This window comes from Drosophila subobscura, chromosome O, assembly GCF_008121235.1.
Source record: "Drosophila subobscura isolate 14011-0131.10 chromosome O, UCBerk_Dsub_1.0, whole genome shotgun sequence".
NCBI classification, from domain to species: domain Eukaryota; kingdom Metazoa; phylum Arthropoda; class Insecta; order Diptera; family Drosophilidae; genus Drosophila; species Drosophila subobscura.
In genome coordinates this window covers 7,838,057-7,859,681 of record NC_048533.1, presented here as the reverse complement: position 1 = coordinate 7,859,681, position 21,625 = coordinate 7,838,057, and the positions used below count along the sequence as shown (strand labels likewise).

The 21,625-nt window shown below is 41.2% G+C and overlaps 3 protein-coding genes and 1 long non-coding RNA gene across 4 annotated transcripts; 3 read left to right on the top strand and 1 right to left on the bottom strand.

Moving 5' to 3' along the window:
* Positions 1-524: 524 nt before the first annotated feature.
* On the bottom strand, positions 525-3,058 carry LOC117896998. Its single transcript, XR_004649060.1, has 2 exons — positions 2,864-3,058; positions 525-791 (listed from the first exon to the last, which is right to left on the bottom strand). It is a non-coding gene; the product is annotated as an uncharacterized LOC117896998 (long non-coding RNA).
* A 4,150-nt stretch (positions 3,059-7,208) lies between these two features.
* On the top strand, positions 7,209-10,771 carry LOC117897775 (odorant receptor coreceptor). The gene is made up of 7 exons (XM_034806820.1): positions 7,209-7,421; positions 8,057-8,365; positions 8,434-8,948; positions 9,008-9,239; positions 9,875-10,079; positions 10,144-10,299; positions 10,396-10,771. Exons 2-7 carry the CDS (start codon positions 8,058-8,060, stop codon positions 10,444-10,446), a joined length of 1,467 nt encoding a protein of 488 aa, XP_034662711.1. The 5' UTR covers positions 7,209-7,421; position 8,057; the 3' UTR covers positions 10,447-10,771.
* A 3,358-nt stretch (positions 10,772-14,129) lies between these two features.
* LOC117896399 (alpha-tocopherol transfer protein-like) lies at positions 14,130-18,177 on the top strand. Its single transcript, XM_034804709.1, has 3 exons — positions 14,130-14,233; positions 16,910-17,214; positions 17,276-18,177. The coding sequence occupies exons 2-3, from the start codon at positions 16,910-16,912 to the stop codon at positions 17,895-17,897; spliced, it is 927 nt and encodes a 308-aa protein (XP_034660600.1). The 5' UTR covers positions 14,130-14,233; the 3' UTR covers positions 17,898-18,177.
* Positions 18,178-19,235: 1,058 nt separating this feature from the next.
* LOC117898759 (odorant receptor 83a) lies at positions 19,236-20,780 on the top strand. The gene is made up of 4 exons (XM_034808383.1): positions 19,236-19,796; positions 19,856-20,055; positions 20,113-20,665; positions 20,721-20,780. The coding sequence occupies exons 1-4, from the start codon at positions 19,236-19,238 to the stop codon at positions 20,778-20,780; spliced, it is 1,374 nt and encodes a 457-aa protein (XP_034664274.1).
* Positions 20,781-21,625: the final 845 nt, after the last annotated feature.

Below are 21,625 nucleotides of genomic sequence, written 5' to 3'. Positions count from 1 at the left end.
CCAATGGAATTCGCTTCTAGGAATTTTTGCATCTACCAGACCCAACTTTCAATTAAATTCTCTCCCATTGGTGCCCAAACTTCAGTCGTAATTTCCTATGTACCACACACACCTTCGTGTAGTAAGCTGTCCAAGATTAATGACTCTTTCACACAGCTGCTGACAGGAGACTGCCTCCGCCTCTGCCTCTCTTTGTGTATTTCAATAATTAATGCATAAATAATGATTTACACAAACTTCGGTCAACCGCTGAGTGGACCATGACCACAACAAAAAAACAAAACATAAAGAACATGGAAAAAACAGCATATATAACCAAGTTAGAACAGTAGAGAGAAGGAATTCTCGTAGTACATGGAATGTGAAGAGTAGGAAGTACTAACCTGATTTTTGTTTGTATTGCAATGTTGCTGCTGCTTCTGCTTCCGTTTCCGCTTTTCCACTCACTCTCTTACTATCTCGCTCTCTTCTCTCCCACAACAACAACACTACGTAACAGTTAATCCATCATCATTATGATATTCGTATTTCGTTTTCCTTCTCTTAACTTTTTTCAGTTTCAGAATTTGTACGGTATGTGGCTGTTGGCTTTATTTCAGTGATGTTGCTGCTGCTGTTTCTGTTGCGGATGCTTCTGCTTATGTTGCTTTCCTCTCATGTTGGCCTTTACATAATATCTTTTGAAACTCGTACTAGATTATATTTTTGTTGCATATGTTTGTGGTGGCAGGGCACTTTTGTAAAGGCATTTACAGTCCTCGCATTTTCTATTGTTTTTTAGTCCCCTTCTGCTGCTGGGATAACTATAGTAATTAGCTGCGGAGACAATGACAGCCAGCAACAATCGTTAGATGACACAACTACAACAAGTGGCCACTCCTCCTTTGTTTTTATGGGCTAATGCAAATTTAATTGCGGTTTATTTTGCACAGCTGCTGACGCCCCAACAATAATAGAAAACATAATAGAAGGGGATAAGTTTTAGGAGTACCGAAGCTGTATATACCCTTAGGAGGCAGCATTTCCTCTTATGTATTCTGAGTGAATTTAAAATCAAGTCCATTAAAGTTTTTACGTTGTTATTATGGAGTAGAAAATGCCACAATCTGATCGAAACGATTATGCTCTCTGTGAGAGTATAGACATTCTGTCCTGCATACTTTTGATGGGCAGTGTGCCGTTGCCAATGAAGTTTGTGGCCACATTTTCGAGACCTTATCATGTTTCTTCCTGTGCTGTGCTGGCTTTTGCCCTAATTTGCCACGCCCCAGCACGCACACAGACGCCACAGAAGCCCACATGCTGTGTGTGTGTTCGCCGGGCTCTGCTCATTTGCTTTTCGCCCTGCGCTCCCCCTCCATCATCATTCCACACTTTACCCTCTTTTCCGGGAAACTTTCAGCTCATTTCTGATATGGCTGTGGGTTTTAATGAGCTTCCCTTCTGATTGTGGGGAAAAAATGGGTAAAATCGTGCACTTTTCCAACTGCAAATGGAAGTGGCTGACCAACTTGCGACCTGGGGCAGTAAGTTGGTCAAAATGGCAATGAATGTCAGAAGGAAACCAAGTACCACATCAACGAATGACGATAGAGGCTGCAGAGGGCTGGCGAATTCCTTAAGGTGAACCTGCCAGGCATGTGCCAATGCGGTTAAGCAGGAATTTAGGATTGGTTTCGGCTGTCATGTGGGTTGAGAGCTGTTTAACTATCAGCTAAAACGATTTATCTGTGTGTTTAATTAGGGAAAAAAAACTGAAGACTGCGCGACATAGAAGCAGAATTGTTTATTTTCAACTACAAAATGTTTAGTGAATTTTTGTAAATTTTGTAATAGAATCAGAATTGTGATTATCTTTCTTGCTTAGCAAACATAATTGGAACTATGTGCAAAATGTGCTTGAAAGGCAAGCCCTGAATTCTTTTAGGAATAGGGTGGCACACATTTGTAAATAATAGGAGGGTTTTTCTTTTTCAAGTGCCAGGTATCACTGAATCTATTATTATGAATGAATAAATTCCTGGCAACCCATTCACACACAAAAGCAATCACTGTGGAGAATGCCACTCCATTTTTGCCCAAGTGCAACAGTGCGTATGCGTTATTCAAACTTTGAACAATTGTTGCCTTGGTAATTGCGGGTTCAGGTTTAGGCCAAATTCTGTCGTTGCTTGTTGCTGGATGTCGGATGCGGCTGGCAGCTGATGATAGGGCTGGCTGGGGCTGGGCAGCCTGTGGGTAGCAGCTGTTATCACATCCTAATGCTAATGCGATTTTCATTGTAGCTATTGTAGCTGTATTGGCGGCACGGCACAGCATCCTTTTGCTGTGCAGGAACCAAACAAAAATCATAGCCTGCTTATGAGCGCCGAAAGGCGGCATTGCGGATGCTAACGATGCCTCTGGCTGTGTGCTGCTGCTGTTGTTGTTGATTTTACTGCTGCTGAGCCGTTGCTGCCGATGATGATGATAGCTTATGTAACTAACGCTGCATAAATCCGTGAACACACACACACACACAGAAACAGAGAGGAAAGCGAAGGCAGAGACCCCCAGTATATTTTTACTTTCTTTTGCTTAACTATTCAAGTGACATTTCTGTTGCTTGCCTTTTTTTGTAGCCACTCCTGAATGGGTGTGCGTGTGTGTATGTCTGCAGCACTGATAATTCTTTTGGCGCACTCATGCCTCACGCCTCATGGTTCGTGCCCCATGGTGCTGCGTGCTTTTAACACTAACAAGCAGCAGTAACAACTATACCAGCAGCAGCACCGATGCCAAAGGAATGGACACACACACTTGAACAAAGGTGAGTTGGAGAGCAGACTCTTCTTGGACAACACATAGATACACCAACACTTACACTTGCACAAGCACTTCTATTTGCAACACACACGCACACGTTCTCTTAGATTTGGCCCGGTTCGAATGGCTCTGGCTTTGGCTCTGGCTCTGGCTTTTGGCAGCGATTGCGATTCCGTGGACGTTGCTGTCGACTGATGCTCTTGCTAATGTTCATCTCACGTCGATGGACCATTTTTGACTGCCTTCAAATCGAAGTTTGCCTGCTGCCTGCCTGCTGCTTGCTGCCTGCTGCCTGTCTGTCGTCCTCGTCTCGTTGTTGGCCAAAAGCGAGCAGAGCGCAGAGAGCGGGTTCAGAGAGCTGAGCGAAGAGAGAATACCCAAAGAGAGCAGAACCAAGCACAGATCTCAGAACAATAGGTGGCTGTTGTTTTCTCTGCTCGATTCTGGGAGAAATCTTTGCAAAAATGAGAGATAGTTCAACAAACGGACGGAGTAAGAGAGCGTCCAAGAGAGAAAGAGAGAGAAAATTCCAAGAACTTTTCTCTTGTTGCATTTGCAAGCGCGTAACGCACGTGAGTGGACAGTGCTGCCAGATTATTGATAGATTGGGAAGATGTCGAAATGGAGATGTCCATTTGAAGATGTGCTGACATTTGGACACATGAAATTACAGAATTTATTTGGTGAATAAATAATTCAAAATATTAGTTTCTGTAAGCCAATTCTATCTTCGACCATTCCGATTTCTTCTTTAGGAAATTTCAACATTTATACATTTGTTTATATAATTTCAGACATGGTGGCATCCCAAGAAGAACTCTCATAAAATGTCTTCTACTTGTGTGCTTCTCTCTCCTGAGGGCCACTCTCCGCACATGCGCTTTGGCCACCAAAACAACTTTGAATTTTGCAGCAGAGCGACAAACATTGAAATGTCTAACAACAAATATATAAGGACATCTACATACTCGTATAAATATATATAGACCACCACAAGACCAAAACTCGCTTAGTCGCCGCGTTGACAACTTTGTGGCAGGCAACAAATAAACACAGACACACGGACAGTATGCCAACCACATGGCGTGGTATCGTGGTAATGGTCTGAGAGGATAGTCTAAGAGATGGTTAGTGCAACGTGAGAAGGATAAAACAGAAAAGAGAACTAAAGATGCATTGGCATTCTCGGTTCTAAGAAGTGGTCGAACCAGTGACCTGAGCATTGACCCGCTTAGACATCACAGAGATTTATCTGTAGCAAGCAACACGAGTACCTATAGGGAGAACAAATAAATCTAATGCTAAACTTTTGACACTGTCGCAAAGGCATTTCCTGCTTCTCGCCCACGGCCACTTCCTGCTTGAATCTGTCTGGCTGTCAGCGACCAACAAAAGGAGTGACACTCGCCGAAGCACACACATTTATCTATTATATACATTATACATATATATATTTCTCTGCTACAATTTATGACCTCCCATCACCTTTCTATGGCACCCAAAAAATCTTTCACAGCTACGAAATAAATAATAATAATAAATTTTTTGCGCTTTTTATGTGCCACTCCGTCGCTTGCTCTTTTGGCATTTTTCACATTTCTTTGCCATTCTTATGACAATGTCAACATTTCTTCTTGCTTTCTCTAATGGCAGGACAAACATAGACACAAACACACACACACACATTGGAGCGCACAGAATGTCCCAACGATACGTACGCACACTTGTACTTATGTATTTTCAATCGGTTAGCTGTTGTTCATCCTTCTTTTGCCATGCATGGAAATAAATTTTGGTTGAAGATTCGCTTAGGTTGGGTGTGCCAGGCAGGACGACCTATGGCTATGGGTAGTCCAAATATAAAGCGAATAATTTCTGACGCTGACAAACACACACACGCTCGCACAGAAAGGACCTTCACGCACACAGTCTCACAATTGTTATTTTGGCCATTTTTTGTTTGTTTGTCATTTAACAGATTCTTGCTCCCCTTGCTCTGTCGCTGGCTATTGATTTCTAATTTTTCCTTCGTCGGCTTAATGCCACGCATTTGTTCCCACTCCACCACACATAGGTACATACATATGTATGTACATATGGTCATATATACGAGTGTATGTGCTTGTGTCGCATTGATTTCGTAATTTATGAGCAATTTGATGGATTGCGCAAATAATTTTTTATGTTTATTTTTGAGTTTTTATTGTTGCGGCCGACTGTGTGGTTCTGTTCTGGCCGGGGCTTGTGGCATTTCAAATGCTGCTCTTTGTGGGTTTTTGGTGGGGAGTCCCAGTCAGCCTTTCGTTTTGGGCTTAAATGCGGTTCTAATTTATGACTGAGTAAGTGAGAACAAAAAGTGTTGCCTACTTTTGGGTGGCACTTTTCAGGATTAAAGATTGGAATGGATGAGGGGTTCTTTATTTTGATGAATTGTTACTTCATTCTGTTGCAAACTGATAAGAAAATAATTAAGTGCAGAACACAATCTCTGACAAAGAAAGAGATATTTAAGGTCAATGGAATGGACAATAGTTAAATCACGAATGCATTTAATATTTGAGAAAATCAAGGGAGGGTGAAATGTAGTCTATAACTGTCAAAATTAATTTGCAATATAACAATTACAAGAATGCTTTTTAATTATTATAAAAGATAAAAAAGAACAACAACAAAATAAAGCCCCATTAGTATACTTGAATGAAATTGAAATATGAAATGAGTGTACAGCCACTGGGCATTTTTGTTTGTTCAATAATTAATGTTGATACAGGGCGCAGAACAGATACGACTTCCGCGGTTAGCTAATTGAGGCCAACGCATCTGTGTAATTAAATTTTCAGTCGAAAGACCATAAAAATAAATCAACAGCCCACAAAAAAGAGAATATACGGGAACAAAAAGTGGCGAAAATTTCATGTGGGAACTTGGTTAACATGGTTGAAATCGGCTCACTTGCAGGGCCAATTAAATGTTGAATCAATATTGTTAAATCCCCCACAAAAAAACACACACACACATACGAGCCTAAACGGGTCCTGGTACATAGGGGTATTCACAATTTAATTGGTGTGCGTGAGATCCCAGCATTTGAATAATCCATGAGCCAGGCAGGTCCTCCGATGCGTGTATGAGAGCTTATACACACGTGTATACCCGTACAGTACATTATATTGAAAGCCATCTGAATAGGAGGCTAAACTATCTGCCACAGCACCCGTATCCACTACATCCTGAACATTTACAACTACATACAATCGAAATTCGTTTTGGCAATTGCTTTGTCAGCGTTTAAACACGTCGCCGACAACATTTTAATGTTGGTTAAAACTTGTTAGGGATGTGCGTCTACCACACATGAATGGCAGTTGGCCAGTACTTTTAGTTGTTTTGTGCTTTCCGACCTCTAATTTGTGTTACTAAGCATGTACCTATTCATTTAGGCCTGGAATAAATAAAATACAGGATGCCTCAATAGGGTTCACATTCATTGGGTGTATCTAGTCTGTGAGTCCTAAAAAGCTTTTTATCTAACAGTAGTAATCAAAATAAGTTTAAAAAACAAAAATCCTTTAAAACTTGTACTATCAAACACCTCTTAATTTGCGGCCTCTCTGCCCTGCCCAGGAGATTTGATTGGAGATTGCTGCCTGGCTGAACCCCTTGGGCTTAGTTCACTAGAACTGGCAGCAAAACCGTGAACTATCCATCAGGTCGAGCCACCAGCCACGGCCCCACACATTTCCATGTAAATATATATACTTTTATTCTTTCCTTTTTTTTAGGTCAGCAATTTGGAGAGGGGCATCTGTGGCACACAGGTTGGGTGAATGCCAGGGAGGGAGAGTACAGCACCCTCCTTCTGGCCGGCACTTACGTCCAACAAATACACACAGGCATAATAAAATAATCGATGCTTTTAAAATTTGCATAAGTTTGGATACCACAGATGCTACACCAGAGCCACAGTCAGACCCGAACCCATATTCAGAGAAGCCTCGCATTTCCATATATCCCATTTCCCATTTCCATTTCCACATTGCGCACACGCCGCGCGGACTCAAGCTTGAGCCAGAGACAGACCCAAGCTCCTCTAAACAAACAAAAAGATGGACCTGGAGACGGCGACGACAGGTCTGAGGGCGTTCGATTTAATTGTGGGAACGCACACACCACGCAGCCGGACTTGGTCCTATATACTACGCGGCCTAGGCGTGCTTAAAAATTCAACTTTTCAGACAAGGAATCTATGTATCTATATATTTTCATTACCAATGTGTGAGGGACGTGGCCTTAACCCAACCGTGGGAACTCTGCCCTCAAAGTACACGTCTTTATGTGCACCACCAATGACCGCAACCCTCAGCGGATGAGGAGCAAAACTTGTTAAATTTTCAGATTTCACATTTCATTACCGTCGACGGCGCCTTGCTGGCAGGTTAACTTTGTTCTCGCTGCGGTTTCTCTGAAATAAAATCACAAATTATATTATTCTCAATAACTTTTTGAAAGTGGTTCCAGTGTGTGAAATGTTTGCCTAAAAGTGCAGAAAACATTTTTAAGAATATTAAGAAACTTAAATACAATTAAACTTTAATTCTTTTTAAACAAACTGCAAGGTAAAATACTTTAAAGTTTATTCTTAATAACAGTTTTGAGTGTTTATTTTAGTTGTTTACATTTATTTTTATTTTTTTAATGGTTGTTGCCAAATTTCCATAGAAATTCTTAATTTAATTTGACACAGATGAGTTCTAACTCACGTTTTTTTTTTTAATATTTAGCAAATATTTCCCCTTAGTTACTGAAATCTCCAATCTTAAATATTTATTCAATTAATAACTGTACGTAATTTTACGTAAGCAAATATTCAAGATTATTAAAATAATTTTCCAAAATAAAGCCACAACTAAATTGAATGAATTTTCCAATTAAATTATTGAGAGCTTAACCGATTACTTGGCTCAATGAATCTGATGGAAAACCACGATTCTGGCTATCCATTAAACAGAAAAATTATAGCACGAAATCAATTGGTTCTTTGGCATGAATAAAACATTCGAAATCGAATAAATTTGGGGACTGACTTTTTCCTTTGAGCCACGACATCAGACAAAGCCCGAAAAACTGTCCACTGACAGAGAATTTTACCATCCACCCCACTTAATCCATTTGCAATAATTGCTAATTAAATTGGCGAAAACCCAATTAATTTCGTCTCTGATTTTCCCCGGTTGTCTTCCATCTCTGACAGGATGACAACGCCAATGCAGCCCAGTAAGTATACGGGCCTGGTGGCCGATCTGATGCCCAATATACGGGCCATGAAGTACTCGGGCCTGTTCATGCACAATTTCACCGGAGGAAGCGGCTTCATGAAGAAGGTGTACTCCTCGGTTCATCTAGTCTTTTTGCTGATGCAATTCATCTTTATTCTGGTTAATATGGCACTGAATGCAGAGGAAGTCAATGAATTGTCGGGCAATACGATTACCGCATTGTTCTTTACTCATTGCATCACCAAATTTATATATTTGGCTGTGAATCAAAAGAATTTCTACAGGTAAATGTGGTCCCTTTTTGTTGAGGAGGGGTTGGGACTACCCGAATATTATTTTCATTCCTTTGCAGAACTCTGAACATCTGGAATCAGGTTAACTCTCATCCGTTGTTCGCCGAATCGGATGCCCGCTATCACTCAATTGCTTTGGGCAAAATGCGGAGACTCTTCTTTCTGGTGATGCTTACGACCATTCTCTCAGCCACGGCCTGGACCACCATTACCTTCTTTGGGGATAGTGTCAAGATGGTGGTTGACCATGACACAAACTCGAGCATTGCCGTGGAAATACCACGACTGCCCATCAAGTCGTTCTATCCGTGGAATGCCTTCCACGGCATGTTCTACATGATAAGCTTTGCCTTTCAGGTCTACTACGTCTTCTTCTCGATGGTTCACTCAAACCTGTGCGACGTGATGTTCTGCTCCTGGCTGATCTTTGCCTGCGAACAGCTGCAGCATTTGAAGGGCATCATGAAGCCACTGATGGAGCTATCCGCCTCTCTGGACACGTACAGACCCAATTCGGCTGCTCTCTTCAGATCCCTTTCGGCACAGTCCAAGTCCGAGCTCATCCGGAATGAGGGTGAGTGTCCTCTGTCACATACCCACTAATTCCTTTGTTCAACTGGATTTTAATTGCAGAAAAGGATCCCGGTACCGACATGGACATGTCCGGCGTGTACAGCTCCAAAGCCGATTGGGGCGCCCAGTTTCGTGCACCGACCACACTCCAATCCTTTGGCAATGGCAATGGCAACGGGAATGGTGTCGGTGCTGCAAACGGAGCTAATCCCAATGGCCTGACCAAAAAACAAGAGATGATGGTGCGCAGCGCCATCAAGTACTGGGTGGAGCGGCACAAGCACGTTGTGCGGTGAGTACAAATTTTACATCCAGATTATGGCTGGGCTTCTGTTCCGTTTCGGTTGAAAGACAGACAGACAGAAATCTGGAGTGCCTTTGTGCTGTGAACACATTTTGTGCACTTAATAAGTTGTGAGGTTCAGGGCTTGAAATTGGTTTTGCATTTGGTGAGAGAAACTCAAAAGTTTGAAAGGGAACTGCCATCGAAGAGTCGCTGATAATTCTGAATGGTTTTGTAAGAATTGTGTTTTATACTTCCCAAGTTCTACAATCCCCAAGTAGTTATCCATCTTAAGTTGTCTTATTTGCAAATCAATTTAGTTTTATATTTCGCTTGATTCCACTTCTTTCTTGGAGCTCACAAATTTATGTATCTCTCTATCTTAGCTACAAAAACACTGAATCAGAGCATTCATTGGTCGTTGGCCCATGGCTTGCTGCAGTTTATTTGATTTACTTGATTATTTCCTCAATTGCAATCCTTGTAGTTTGACTCTCTGTTGAATGATTGCAACGTATCCTGCCCCAGAGGCTGCACCTTCCACTGCCGATTGTTTGCCTTGTAAAGTCTAGAGTAGAGTTTCGTGATTTGTTGACCAACTTATTGAGCCACTTTCTAACCCCTTTTGTCACTCTCTTTGCCAGGCTGGTGGCTGCCATTGGCGACACCTACGGAGCTGCCCTGCTGCTGCACATGTTGACCTCGACCATCAAGCTGACCCTGCTCGCATATCAGGCAACGAAAATCACCGGAGTCAATGTCTACGCCTTTTCGGTTGTTGGATATTTGGGCTATGCCCTGGCACAGGTGTTTCACTTTTGCATCTTTGGCAATCGGCTGATTGAGGAGGTGAGTGTGTCGGGTTAAGTATTCCACACAGAATTACTAACTTTCGAGGCTTCGTGCAACACAGAGCTCATCTGTCATGGAGGCCGCCTACTCCTGCCACTGGTACGATGGCTCCGAGGAGGCAAAGACCTTCGTTCAGATCGTGTGCCAGCAGTGCCAGAAGGCCATGAGCATATCGGGTGCCAAGTTCTTTACCGTCTCGCTGGATTTGTTTGCCTCGGTACGTTATTCGATTTGGATTTAACTTCCACTCGATTGGAAAATAAATAAGGTAACAAATACATTAAAACCCCTAACCCCCTCATATGCATTGCAGGTTCTGGGCGCCGTTGTCACATATTTCATGGTGCTGGTGCAGCTCAAGTGAGCAGCTCCTGTTGATGGACTTGATGGATTGATGGATTGTCTGTGCCTGGAAAGCGAATGCCAAGGAGCCACTGTGCTAAGCCCCAAATTAAAACCCTCTGCAACGACTCCCCCTCAAGAAAGCACATATTATAGAGCAATTATAACGCAAATTATATATTTTATACCATATCCAGTCGAAGGACGAAGGACAAGCCTCGTGGGACCTGGAATACTTACAAGTTGCGGCGCAAAATAGAAGCCTTGAATTATTTATCGATTTTTGTACACATGTAGAGCTTTCAATGTAAACTCAAGATGCAAACCAAATAAATGTGTAGTGAAAATGCAAAGGGGTCGGCGGCATGGCAGTAAGTAAGTGTTAAGAGCCAACGGGTTAATGTGGAGGATAATTATGGTCTCTCTGGGTAACCACATATTACAGCCACTTCCAGATGTTTGAGCTGGTGTTTATTTAGGGTTAGTGTGTAAGTTAATCAGTGGCCACTGGACCGACCTTCTCCACGTGTGGCATGCTCTGGTGCTTAACGATGCAGAATCTGACTCATGCCCAGCCGCAGCCATCACATGCTTCACTGCAGTTGCATGCTGCCATGGCCAAAACGAACTTAATTGAATATAAATTATGTATCACAATCCAGAGTTGGCCATAGTTTTCCATCTCTCTATCTCTTCAAATAATTTTTTTTTTTGGCAGCCGCAGTCGCATTAATTGGCCAAGTGAGTTGGCGCAATAATAGAAGCGCTTAACAATCATCCACAATTGCAGCCGAATGCGAACAATTAAACGAAATGTGGCAAAAATGTAATTCAAATAGCACATATGTATCTACATACCTGTATGTACATACATACATATATTTTTATATACTTCTCTTATATTTTTGTTGAAATTTTGAAAGCGCACTTTATGGTTTTCCAAATTGCCCAACTTCGGCCAGTGCTGGCTGCTTGAACTGAACTCGAGACACACACAGAGCTAAGAGTTAAGAGTTAAGAAAACGCTATACAACGCGAACTTTTAATGCGGCCACGCTCGCTCCATTCGTCCAAAAGTTTTTATTTCTTACAGCTTTCATAAAACAAAAATAAAGAAAGGTTGAGCTCGGGTACAGAAGCAGTAGATACTCTTGCCAATTAACCATTCTTTGGTTGCCATATGATAAGGTTATCCTATGTGTAAGTATCTTATTTGATGTAATTATATGTAAAAAGACCAGCACAATTACGAGTACCAATAATTTTCATAAGAACTCTAGTACCACTTGCGGCACAAATTGGAACTTGTAGACAGTTCTGGCCAGATATACTTTAAAACTAAGGGGTTAGTTCAAAGCAAATATCCGAATTCTGATGATTTATGGGTAAAAAATCATCTCTTTTATGTTTGTTCCAAACCTCTTACCAAAGCCACAATACCCTCTCCCTTTTTGAGAGTTCAAAAACGAAAAGCGAACAACGAAAGACTACAACTTACGCTGGCAGAGTGTGTGTGAAGTACAGGTGAGGCGTCGTGGTGTTAGTATATACTAGCTAGTCACCCTCCCATTCCTCCTAACCATCCACTTCTTACTGTTAATTTCTTTATTGCGCTGACTTTCGTCTGCCAATGAAAGTTTCTTGACTTTGGCAATGCAGCAACAGCAACACCAGAAGTTCTGCTTAATTTATAAGTCTGCTGTGCTATTAGTTGTTTTGCTTATTTTTTTGTGTAAAGAAACTTCTTCTGGTTCTTGTCGCAGCCTCAATTGTCAATTCGCTGTGCGATTTCTTTTGGGGGTTTTACATTAAACATCTTACGAATAGAGTCATTAAAATAGGAGGTACAATTCATCAACATACCACACCATACGAGTGCCATACCATTTTTAACATTCGACCAAGTTAATGACACTTTTATAGACCCCTTAACACATCACCAGTTTCGTTTACATAATTCTACCGCTTGAGTTATTTTTTTTTCGTTTAAGAAAGTGTCAATGCAAAATGGAGAAATTTCAGAGTTCAGATTCTTTGGAATGGTTTTTATTGGGTTTCATTTTTAAATACTAAGCCCAATTTAGGAGTACATTTTCTGATATCTTATATAAAAACATACTGAAATATATATATTTTAGGGAATGAGGCTTTCAAGTTATGTAATGCATTCAATAAGGAGACTCTTTTTTGCTTCAGAACAATTTAGATTCTTAAAATTTTACTTACTATGCGAGTAGGAACAGCCATTGAAATAATTAAATAATCTTTCTTATACATACAACAACTTCTGAGCTAGATCTGTTACACATGCACAAAAACAAAAAGAAAAAAAAAACGTGTGTTTCTATGCCATTCGAGATAATTTCATTCATTCTAACGTTTCTCCGTCTACCTGCCATTAAACGCGCAAAACACGACTCCAACGTCATCATTGTTTTTTTCAGCTGCATTTCAACTTCTTGTGCTGCCATGATAGGTGTCGGTTTGCTTTGGTTGGCTACTACGAATATTTTCATCTTATTTTTTGCATTTGGCTTCACGTTTGTTTCCACATTTGCACTGTCTCGCATTGTTTGCTTCAAGGCAAAACAAAAAAAAAGGGCGAGAGCAAGTTCAATGCATGCAAAGTCAAAGTCGAAACCCTCCACCCTCTCTTTCCATAGTTCCCCAACCCTCTCTGAAAGCCCCCTTCTCTGGCCAATACAAGCGTTGATAATTGCTGGCAATCAGCTAGTGGAACAATAAAAACTCAACCAAAAAACCAGAGAAAAACGAAGAAAATAAAGGCAAAACGCAATGCTTGGAGTTATGGAAAATGTATCTATGTACATTTGTATTTAAATGAAAATGAGGAAACGCCTGGCAAGTTCAACGACTCAGATTCATAGACTTGTTGAAAGATACTCGCACAACTTCAAATCGAAATTCAACTTCGATTTCAATTTCGACTGCGTCTACGGATCCCCATGTGCAGTTAATTGCTTTAATGTGAAATGTCGAAAATGTACAAAATAAAGAAACAATTATGACAGAAAATACACGTAATGCAATCTGTTTCGATGGATGTGGCAGTGCTTTTATGATTTAGAGATAATCACTCACTTTTTGCACGCACTTTTTGTATGTGAATGTTGGCAGCACGAGGTGCCATTGGGTGGGAATGGTAGCCCTTTATATAACGAATGATAGCTTCAATCGGAAGCCCCAGCACAGCATTCTTCTAAAAGAAAAGACTGAAGACACAAACGTGGGTGTGAAACTTGGCTAAGCCCTTGGGTTGCCGTCAAGGGTGGGTTTGGAATAAAATAAGGAGGTGCCAGCCATGGCGTGGCATCTGCCTGGTGTGAGTCACTGTCTGGTGTCTGGGTGTTGGATCAGCGTCTGGAGCGATGTAAAGAGTCTGAGGGGGGCATGGTGTGTAGTTGTTTGGAGGATCGGCAGTGGAGCGTGGCAAACAGTCTGCGCCGCTCATTGAACTTCTCTTGCGCAAATGGCCAACAGCAGCACTCCACTCTCCACTCGCCTCCCTCCAGCGAACAACAGTCAGAGCGCGTGCATTTTTCTCTTTGACCGATTTTCATGGCATGATCTGTTTTATGGCTTTCGGTTTTCTTTTGCCATTCGTTGTTGCAATCGTGTGCGAGCCGAACGTACGTTCGGGAGTATTTAAGTCGTACGAAACATGTTTGCAGACAGACAGTTTCAGTTACCGTCTTGAACGCTTCGGTTGTGTCAAGCATACGTCGCGTTGTCCATTGGATACTTAAGGATTACCCACTGACTAACTAACCAAACCCTCTCTAACCAAGGTGAGCCCTACCCATACCAATCGCATAGTATTCTCGTATACATAACTCTAAAGTGCCAAAATCTTTGCCTGGAGCTTGGCTTGTGTACAGCTGAGGACAATGCATGGAATATAAATGAGTGCGACGAATAATATCTGCGATAAAGTGTGCAAATCATGTGTGGAATGTCAGACATACAAAAGAATTGAAGGATTTTTGGGGAGACCATGCAACGGAGGGCTATAAATTTCACACCAGAACAATAACTCGCTTTGCAATTGTGTAAATAACTCAAGCTGAATGACAAAGAATAATAACAAAAGAGATTTATGCTGTCCAACAATGGTCAAAATCTTAAGAGAATTTTAAAAATGCATTACATTTGCAAGAAATCATTTTGGCATGGCAGAATTAATTTCATGTAGCGTCTTTTATGAATCTGATGTGTTTGAAATTAGAGTATGACAAGCCAAAGATTTGTAGCTTTTGAACTTATATGTATGTATATGTACATACATACATACCTAAGTACAGGAGGCTTCCCACGAACTTGTAATGACTTTCAAATAATCTTTACATAATTATGTCTATTAGAAATACCAACCGCTTGACTCTCATGAAACAAAATTAATAGTAAGCATTACTATCATTTCAGCAGATGCTTGATAATACTTTAATTTTCAACCGAACAGAATGTCGCAAATCCTTTTAAAATTCTTCATAGTTATAAGCCCTTTAAATTCTTCTTCATTCTTCGTTCTTCTTCAAAGACAACTTCATGCCAAGTTTAACACTCGTCTTGTTTGAAGACCATCGCAAGCACTTAAATGTTACCCACAAATGTTGCTGAAATTCTTACTCACAAAATAATAGCATTACAAAACAAATAGGCAAACAGAATTATTGTAATGGCAAATGGCCCAAAAAGAGAGAGGGGGACGGGTAAAGGGGACAGACAAAAGCCGCAAGAGCCTACAACCGAAAGCACTTCCACTGAAGCTCGAAAAGACCGAAAAAAGAAGAAAAAATGAGTTGGTAAAACCAGTTATCTGACCATTTTTCTTGACTCTTTGGCCGCTTGATTATCGTCTGTCTGGTTTCGCGCTGTTTTGTTTTGCTGAAGATTTTCGCAATATGTGCCGCAGAGTTGCAGGCCAGCCAGCCAGCCACATTTGCAACAGACGCAATGGCCATTAGCTGTGGCTGCAACATCAGCTGTAACCACATACACACAGTAATTTCGAGTGTAGACGTGCCTCCTCCTGAGAAATCAGCGCCAACCCACCGCCGTGCCGGTGATTGCGATTCTAACAGGTTGCAATATGCAACTTCATACTTGCAGCTGCATGTGGCAAATGGGGCATAAAGTATCCGAAATCAAATCGTTTTCGCTTTAGCTTTGCCTGAGATTCGGTTTTTTGGTTCATTTTGAGAGCTTTTCCGTTTTCCTGTTTTTCCAATTGTTTTTACCGTTGACCCCAATCGATTTTGAGTCTCAAGTGTTGCAAATGCAAACGAAATTTGTTCGATACATCTAAGATGCTTTCGCTAAAACCCTAGATTAGTTATAGTTAAACTTTCGAAAGGTTTACAAAGAAAAAATACTGTGAAATATCGATACAATATTTAAATAAATAAAAAGTTACATGCCATACATAAATTTAGTGCTCAAATGTGGATAGGAAATGTTGCAACTAATTTGCATTCAATGGTGCACAATTTTATGTATCTAGATTCTAGAACGATAAATATAGAAAAAGTAAAAGCAATGGTTTACTTTATATTATTTATTCGGAATGCCGCCCTAATTACTGCCAGCTCAAGCTACTTTATTAGTTGTTTGCATTTTCGTATAAATCTTTAAACGTCAATTACCTCATGGCTGAAAGTAAAATTTCATGCATGAATAAAAAGAAGGCACAATGAAAAATCAACAAGCCAAAACTGAAAATCACGACCTAAAGAGCGTAAACAAAAGCAGTAAAGTATTTAAACAAAATATACATTACAATAATACATAGCAAACAGCATTATATATGTATGTATGTATGTATGAACCTACCATTATTGCACGCTCTCCAAAGAAAAAACTAAGACTATACAAGATTTTCATTATAATTATTTATTTCACCCTTTTTATAACCCTTCATATATTTTGTTACTTATTTGGGGTTTACTTATATGGATGATCGCACAAGCAGCTTACGAACTGAAACAATAGAGAAACAAAACAAAGCCATGAATAGTTTTTGAGGTCGATGTCAGCTAATTTTGTTGTGGCCCTTACGCAAAGTTGGGTCTCCAAGTACTCGTACACCTGCTTGAGGCAGGGGCGAGTCTGGAGTAATGCATATTTGGGCATAGCTCCATGCGAAGTAATGAATCGAGGCACTGACGTGTGACCGCAAGACGAGCGAAATATTTTGAAAGCGCGCAATTAAAATGTCAAAAATAATCAGATATTTTATAAGAAGTACGTAATAATTGTTGCAATGGAGCGGCGTGAGCGTAGAATGGGGGAACATTATAAAAATTAACCTTAGATGTGACATTGATCTGTTGAAAAAGTTTGAGAAAACACGTGGAACCCTGAGAGTACTTTATAAAATGTGAAACTGTATTAAACTAATTAAGTTCCTCTCTGACACTTTCTACCTATCCATCATCCATCAATAAACCCAAATTTCCCATCCGCAGATGATGATGCTACACCCCACACCCGCTCAGCGCGTCACCATTCGCGAGGAGTTGCGTGAGCCCGAGGATCCAGCAGACATTGAGCGTGATATTAAGCTGATCCGCGAGTGGCTGGAGACGCAGCCTCATCTGCCCAAGGACATGGACGACATGCGTCTGACCACGTTCCTGCGCGGCTGCAAGTTCAGCCTGGAGAAGGTTAAGAAGAAGCTCGACATGTACTACACGATGCGGAATGCAGTGCCGGAGGTGTTCTCCAATCGGGACATCAATCGTGAGGAGCTCAGCCTTGTGCTGGACTATGTGTAGGTAGAAGAGTAGCCATGGCCTGGACATCTGTTGCTAATCCATTGATATTTCCCTCAGACACTGTCCCACCCTGCCAGGGATCACCCCCAATGGACGTCGCATCACGTTCGTCCGAGGCATCGACTGTGACTTCCAGCCGCACCACATTCTGGACGCCATGAAGGTGGCTCTGATGATCGGAGATGTCCGTCTGGCTGAGGAGACAATCGGCATTGCCGGTGACATCTTCATCCTGGACGCGGCACCAGCCAGTGCCGCTCACTTTGCCAAATTCTCACCGTCGGTGGTGAAGAAATTTCTGATTGCCGTACAGGAGGGCTATCCGGTGAAGGTGAAGGAGGTGCATGTGATCAACATCTCCCCGCTGGTCGATACCATCTTCAACTTTGTGAAGCCCTTCGTGAAGGAGAAGATCCGCAGCCGTATCACCTTCCACAACGATATCGAGAGTCTTTACAAGGCGGTGCCGAAAGATCTCTTGCCCAATGAGTACGGCGGCAAGGCTGGCAGCGTCGTGGAGCTTAATAAGTGGTGGAAGCAGAAGCTGGCCGACAACACCAAGTGGTTCCAGGAACAGGAGGACAAGAAGGCCAATGAATCTCTGCGCCCCGGTGCACCAAAGACCAGCGATGATCTGTTCGGCATGGAAGGAACCTTCCGACAGCTCAACATCGATTGATCCCGCATCCGCTCTAAACTCACTTCCATGCCCCATGCACAATTGCCTCAAGCGTATCTACTTGTGTATATTTTAGCCACTCATTTGTCCCAAGTCCCAAACTCATGTGCATAACTCTTGCTTAAACGCTTCATTCTGTCGCCTGTTCCATTATCATCTATTTACTACATGCTCGTACGTTCGTACGTACATATATCCTCGTACATGTCTTCTCATTCGTACATCGCAGTAATTACAATAATAAAGAAGCAGCAGCATATTAAGGAATGAATAAATAAAATCCACATGTCGTTTACACTGTGCAACGAGGAGATGTCCCAAATGTGTGAGTGAACAATGAAATGAAAAATACGACTCGACATTTCTCAACGAATGCCCCATTAAAGTACAAGTAATGACCACGAATATAGTGAAGAGTGCACTGACTATCCGATTGTTGATTGCATCTGCCACAAGGCCATACGCACACATAGACACACAGATGCAGACACAGGGATGCATACAAGAGCATATTTCACTCTGTGGAACATTCCCATTGATGGCGGAAACGGAAACTTGTCGCAGGTCCACCCAATGCACTCGGGGAGGTGAAATACGAAGGCGAAGCAGGACATTCCTCCTGCTTGACTTGCTCCGGCTGACATATTGGTTCCTTTTCCCATTGTCCTGTGAGCGATTCGGCGTAGGAAATCAAGTGTGGCCGACATATCGCAGTCACGACTCGACTCCGGACATGGTCTGCTCTCCACTGCCTTTCAATGTACAAATTTTTGTACTTCCTTTCTTTTGCCAGTCTGAGGAATTGTTAGGAATTTATTCGCCTGGCTCGACGGTCAAGTGGCGTTATGATTCACAAAGAAATGTTGCCGAATATCCAACAGGCAAACAGCTTTTTGAGCACATGTCTGCTGGCCATCGAACAGAGCTGAAGTGTTGAGCTAAATTGAATGAAATGAAGCATAAATAAATTCCAGCACCTTGTCACAAACTAGTCATGGCAAATGTGTGGTGCAACAGCAACACTTTTCGAAATAAAGAAAAATATAATTTAAATAAATAATTGAGAAAATCCTCTTTCGTATGGCTCATCATTCATTAAGTTATTTCCACCACAAAGTTGCCAAACTTTTGGTAAGTGCTTCAATCAAAAGTTTTCATAAATCAATTTGCATATTATTTATTCAAATTATATTTAATTGAAGAGACATTTTGGGTGTGTGCTGCTGTCTTTCCTCATTGCAACATGTAATTTAAAGTTTTCTTGGCTTACAAATTGAAATGTTCAACATATATAAAGATATTCCATCAGAAGTGCTCCTAGTTATCCAAAAAGACATCATGAAGGAAAGCAACATTCCACTTAAGATTAAAAATGACTCGAAACGTGAAGACTTATTTGTCTTTGTGCGTTATACCATGTGCATAGCAGCCATGTATCCATTTGGCTATTCGTTCAAGGGTTCGGGTTTACTGGTGCTATTAGTGCGAATCCTGGACTGGTTCTACGAGATCGTCAACTACTTTGTGTCGTTCCATATTCTTGGTCTGTACATCTGCACCATTTACATTAACTATGGACAGGGGGACTTGGACTTCTTCGTCAATTGCATGATACAAACAATCATCTATCTGTGGACCATCACCATGAAGCTGTACTTTAGACGATTCCGGCCAAAGTTGCTCGATGAAATCATTACAATAATCAATGAGAAGTATCAACCACGCTCTGCTCTGGGTTTCAGTTTTGTGACCATGTCGGGGGCTCATCGTGCGTCCAAACTGTGGATCAAAACGTATGTCTACTGCTGCTATATTGGAACCATTTTCTGGCTTGTGCTGCCCATCGCCTATAGGGACAACAGTCTGCCTCTGGCCTGTTGGTATCCTTTCGACTATACTGTGAGTATAGCTCTAACTCTAACTGAATATACATGAATGGCTGAATCTTTTCTCTTTAGCAACCCATTGTATATGAAGTAGTTTTTTTTCTCCAAGCCATGGGCCAGATCCAAGTGGCTGCTTCTTTCGCATCATCTAGTGGTCTTCATATGGTGCTCTGTGTTCTTTTATCGGGACAATATGACGTGCTATTCTGCAGTCTGAAGAATGTCCTCGCCACCAGCTATATTCAAAAGGGAACGAATATGGCCGAACTAAGGTTTGCTTTAAAAACCTCAAATGAAAGCCTTACCCTTCAATTCTTTCCAATCTGCAGACTTCTTCAAACTGAACAGTCTATTTCCGACGCAGAACCCAATCAATATGCCTACTCTCATGAGGAAGAAACCCCTTTAGAGCAGATACTCCAGCATCCACCGCAAGATGTATTCTCTACAGATTTCCTTAAAGCCTTTAAGCGATCCTTCAGACACTGCATTGACCACCACCGATATATAGTGACAGTTCTCAGAAAAATGGAACGCTTCTACAGTCCCATTTGGTTTTTAAAGATTGGAGAGGTCACCTTCCTCATGTGCCTGGTGGCTTTCGTCTCGACGAAAAGCACTACGGCCAACTCCTTCATGCGGATGGTATCCTTGGGTCAATACTTGCTGCTGGTGCTCTACGAGCTCTTCATCATCTGTTACTTCGCGGATGTGGTCTACCAGAACAGTCAGAGGTGTGGCGAGGCTTTATGGCGGAGTCCCTGGCAAAGACATCTCCGAGAAATACGCAGCGATTATCTGTTCTTCATGCTGAATGCCCGCAAACACTTCCAGTTGACGGCAGGAAAGATCACCAACCTGAATGTGGATCGTTTCCGAGGGGTACTTTAAAATTGGATCATTTTTCCAGAATCCGTTCTAATTGGTTTCATTACAGACCATCACCACAGCCTTCTCATTCCTCACACTCCTGCAAAAGATGGATGCCCGGGGCTAGACAAAGTCCGGATCTCGGTTTTTATTTATAGATTTTTTATTAATTATAAAAAATATTAGCATTGCAATAAACAGAAGCAAACTCATGCTTTTGATTCATATTTCCTCAATAATTCCATCAACTTTGGCAATAGCTCACACACTACAATCTCATACAGTGCGTTTCAAAGCTATAAGACAGACGAAATTGTGCAATGGTAACCAGAAATATTCCATCAAACCAAAGCTAAATGTTACAATTTATGAATTCGTTTCTTGGTGCTAATCAAATCAATTATTTCATATAATTTTGGTTACATTTAATATGTTTCCGAATAGATTCGCTAATAGAATCATGCAAATACATACATTCAAATATCAAAAGACGCCTGGATTTCTAAGAAATTATAGAAAAGATGTTTCAAATAACCGAGTAAACGTTGTATTATTTTTTGTTTCCATTATAAATCACTCTAATATCAAGGTGTCTTATCAATTTATCAACCGACTTGGTTTTGAATTTACAACAAATTTAGTCTACATTTAACTATATACGATCAAAAATATTCCATTTTAATGTGCGTTAATGATCTAATGATCTAGTAGAAACCGAATTAATCATCTGCTTTCTAATTTTGTATAATTACTGATATTAATTTTGATATATTATAAGAATACATACAGGAATATGCTGCGGAATCACAAATTCATGTCCTATAGTTTCGCCACGCACTTGATTTATATTTGTATGGATAAGTATGTATGAATAAAAGTAAATAGAGTACAACTAATGATGAACTAACATATAAAAGCCATGAGTGTCGATCCGCTAATCTCAATAATATTTCACTTCTCATTTTATTCCTT

Excerpts from the sequence above, each read along its gene's own strand:
- LOC117897775 (XM_034806820.1), top strand. The coding sequence starts at position 8,058 with ATGACAACGCCAATGCAGCCCAGTAAGTATACGGGCCTGGTGGCCGAT. Across the intron at positions 8,949-9,007 it reads CGAGCTCATCCGGAATGAGG|AAAAGGATCCCGGTACCGAC; the intron begins GTGAGTGTCCTC and ends TTTTAATTGCAG. Across the intron at positions 10,300-10,395 it reads CGCTGGATTTGTTTGCCTCG|GTTCTGGGCGCCGTTGTCAC; the intron begins GTACGTTATTCG and ends TATGCATTGCAG.
- LOC117896399 (XM_034804709.1), top strand. The coding sequence starts at position 16,910 with ATGATGATGCTACACCCCACACCCGCTCAGCGCGTCACCATTCGCGAG. Across the intron at positions 17,215-17,275 it reads AGCCTTGTGCTGGACTATGT|ACACTGTCCCACCCTGCCAG; the intron begins GTAGGTAGAAGA and ends TATTTCCCTCAG.
- LOC117898759 (XM_034808383.1), top strand. The coding sequence starts at position 19,236 with ATGAAGGAAAGCAACATTCCACTTAAGATTAAAAATGACTCGAAACGT. Across the intron at positions 19,797-19,855 it reads GGTATCCTTTCGACTATACT|CAACCCATTGTATATGAAGT; the intron begins GTGAGTATAGCT and ends TTTTCTCTTTAG. Across the intron at positions 20,056-20,112 it reads ACGAATATGGCCGAACTAAG|ACTTCTTCAAACTGAACAGT; the intron begins GTTTGCTTTAAA and ends TCCAATCTGCAG.